Source organism: Daktulosphaira vitifoliae, unplaced genomic scaffold, assembly GCF_025091365.1.
Source record: "Daktulosphaira vitifoliae isolate Bord-2020 unplaced genomic scaffold, ASM2509136v1 Scaffold_1, whole genome shotgun sequence".
Taxonomy (NCBI): Eukaryota; Metazoa; Arthropoda; class Insecta; order Hemiptera; family Phylloxeridae; genus Daktulosphaira; species Daktulosphaira vitifoliae.
The window spans coordinates 58618753-58622336 of record NW_026099572.1 but is presented as its reverse complement, the minus strand read 5'-3'; the positions used below and the strand labels follow the sequence as shown (position 1 = coordinate 58622336).

Below are 3584 nucleotides of genomic sequence, written 5' to 3'. Positions count from 1 at the left end.
ATAGTAGGTGTTTTGTACGAGGCAGCTAGACTGTAGGACGGCTAGTTATGCACCGCACTAGTATGCCGATTTACCTTAAGCCTGTTTAAATCGTTAATTATTGATGCGGGAGTGGGTCACCTAGGAGATGACGGTTAGCTATACATCCAATAAGTAAACGAAAGTAGACAATAATTAAATAACAAATAATCACATATATTAGAAATTCCTCAGAGAGTATCTTAAATTTAAGGGGTAACGGGAGGGCTCTTAAATACTAATGGTCGGCGAAGCGGCATAAAACAAAATAGTTAAACTCAATTAAAACAAACAATAAATAACATTAAAAAATAATATAAACTCAGCTGAATAGATGACGTTGTTGATAATGATGAATGGACTGTATGATATCTTGTGGTAATGGTGTCGAAAATCTGAGTATGACGAGTCAGAGTGTAAATCTAGGTACATAATGGCAGATGAGAATAGACTACGGCAATGAAGATATTTAGTTATGGTCAGGGCCCAATTACTAGTGGCATGTAAGAGCACGTTAACTTTGAGCACAAGGGTACAATAAACAAGTAATAATAAACTATGGCGTACAACGGCCGGACAATTTAACATTCAAGCGAAGGCGCGTGCAACAGAAAAAAAGTGACACAAAAAACAATTCACTGACTGACTTACGACAATAACCTGTACACGGATGACAATTGACATCGATTTATCGTGTTGGGTGAGCAAGGGGGAGAGTAAAGCAAGACGCTGGTGATCAGCTGTCCCACGAAATAATATAATCAATGATCTTTGTAACAACTGGTCAACTAGATCCTTCTATAGGCGTTCTGTACCATACAGTAGATAACCATAAAAAACAAAGAATGGATAGACCATTTGTATATATTTAACTTAAGTTGCCGCGATCCTAGAGAGCAGATACATCACTGTCTCACAAAGATACTCAATACCATAATGGTTAATGCGGTTATGAGTGAAGTCATAACCATAAATAATATTATCCATGTTATAATGTAGTAGAAATAAAAATTAGTAATTAAATTTTTTCATGGAAATAAAAAAAGAAGTTCCATAGACGGACTTTGAGAACGTATTATAAGGCACATTCAGTAGCCTATCTAATCATTATTGTCCATGGAGAGAACACATGAGAAGTTTAATTTTTTTATTAAATTAATGAAGCTGTGAAGATAGCACATTAATATTCTAATTTCATAATATCTCCAACTGGAGATTGTCATAATATTCGTTTATTTTATTTTAATTCAAGGATAAAAAATTTTAAAAACGTAAATTTGGCATATATTTTTTTTCTTGGCAACTATGATTTGTTAGTGTTCTTACACTAATATAACTATTATAGTTATTGTAATTTCTTACTCGAGTCGTGCATCTCATCAATACGTTTCTGCCATTTATAATCCAAAGTCATTAATTTAAAATTCTTAGAATCAGCCAGAAACTTAAAAAAATTATTTAAGAGTAAATATGATAATAAAAACATGATACTAAGCTATTAATTTATGTATAAATTATTTACATCGATGATTTTTTTACGTAATTCTTGACCAAACTCATCTGAACCTGTTATCCAATATGATAGTGCATTAAAAAAACAACTTCCGTCTCCCTTAGTTTCAATTTTTATTTTCGGAGATTTTAGGAATTTATAGTGCAATTCTTTGGAAGAAACTTCTATAAAAAGAAGATTCAATTCGTTGCACTTTGATACCTGCCATTCAACATCAACAGGCATAAAAATTTGTAAGGGTTCATCATTCTAAAAAATAAAATTTGAATAGTGAATTAGAGTTACCTAATAAATCTTTTTAATTATTACTTTTAGAAATTACTTAAAGTCTTAAAAAAATTAGCTAAAAAAATTATTTCAAATGAAAGAAAAATGTATGATGTACTTATAAAAGATAAATTGTATTAATCTATATATTTTTCAAAAAGTTATAAAAATATTAAGTCGAAATAATAAAAATATGAAATCAAATTAGTCAGCACAAATAGAGTATATATTTTAATTACAACAGTCATTTGTATATAAAAGATAAATTGTCAGGGCAAATTTTTTTTTGAACTTATAGTATTAATAATAGTAATACATAACATAAGATTTTAAAACTTTAAGACAACGTACTAAATATATTATAGTTTGAATAAAGGCAAGGAAAAATAAGTAGAAGATATCTGACAAATAAATACTAAGATTCAATTCTGAAAATTTCAATTTTAAACAAAATCAATAAGAACTAATATGTTTTTGCTATACAGAATGATTTTTTTATCATAACCCATTTAATTACTTACAGAATAATAATAATTTAAACAATTTTTTTTATTACTATCTTTAGTTACACATTATTCTTGAATTATTAACTATGTAATACTTTTTAAATTCATCCCTTATGCCTGGTAAGGGTGTCAACTTTGTTTTTTTAAATGGTAACACATATTTTTAATTTAATAAAATGTTTGAGTTTTTAATTCAATAGTAAATGGCATTTGAATTTTTAATGAAACTTAATTTGTTTATTAGATATAAACATTTAAAGTTTCAAATTTTTGAGTTAATATATAGGTATAATACACAAGGGATTACAAATACAGGTAGCTAATTGGTTTTTTATGACATCGATATTAGCAGGTACACAGCATTGTTATTATCAATGATAGTAAGGTACATTGTTGTGAGTTTATAAATACACTAACTGACAATACAAAAAGTATATCTATTGATAGTCATAATTGATAATAAACAATCCGTGACTGTGATAGCAATATCATAAAAAACCAATTAGCTACCTGTATTTGTAATCCCTTGTGTATTATAGCTATATATTAACTCAAAAATTTGAAACTTTAAATGTTTATATCTAATAAACGAACTAAGTTTCATTAAAAATTCAAATGCCATTTATTATTGAATTAAAAACTCAAACATTTTATTAAATTAAAAATATGTGTTGCCATTTAAAAAAACAAAGTTGACACCCTTACCAGGCATAAGGAATGAATTTAAAAAGTATTACATAGTTAATAATTCAAGAATAATATGTAACTAAAGATAATAAAAAAAAAAATGTTTTAAATTATAATAATTAAATGGGTTATGATAAAAAAATCACCCTGTATATTGTCTTTTAGACTGTCATAACTTCTTGTGATGATTGTTCTATTGTAAAATTATAATAAACTGTTTTGAACAAAATAAATTCACAAAACTTAAATCTATAAAAAATCAGATTAAACCTGTTATTCAATCTAATTTTTAATTTCAAGTTTATAATATTATAAAAAACTATATTTTATTAATTAAAAATACAGAAAGATAGCTAAAATAAACACATAATTTTTTTATAGAGATGTGTAACAGTATTAATAACTAAAAATGCAATTTCAAATTCTACGTTATTTTATAGTTTTCATTTAAACAAATGAAAACTATGTAACATTAAATTTTTATAATGCTATGTTTAAAAATTATATTCATAGTATCTCTATTTTAAACTAAAATTTTGTTTAGCTGTTCTAATGTCATATTTTATGTCATTATTAAATTAAAAAAAAAAAAT

At 26.1% G+C, this 3584-nt stretch overlaps 1 protein-coding gene across 1 annotated transcript in view; it reads right to left on the bottom strand.

Moving 5' to 3' along the window:
- LOC126894726 (uncharacterized) overlaps window positions 1-3274 on the bottom strand; it is a 13717-nt gene extending 10443 nt beyond the window's left edge. Inside the window, exons 1-3 of the mRNA XM_050665943.1 lie at window positions 3138-3274; window positions 1541-1780; window positions 1381-1462 (exon numbers count right to left, since the gene is read on the bottom strand). Coding sequence (XP_050521900.1) covers window positions 1381-1462; window positions 1541-1756 — 298 coding nt within the window. The 5' untranslated portion in view covers window positions 1757-1780; window positions 3138-3274. The remainder of the gene's footprint in view (window positions 1-1380; window positions 1463-1540; window positions 1781-3137) is intronic.
- Window positions 3275-3584: the final 310 nt, after the last annotated feature.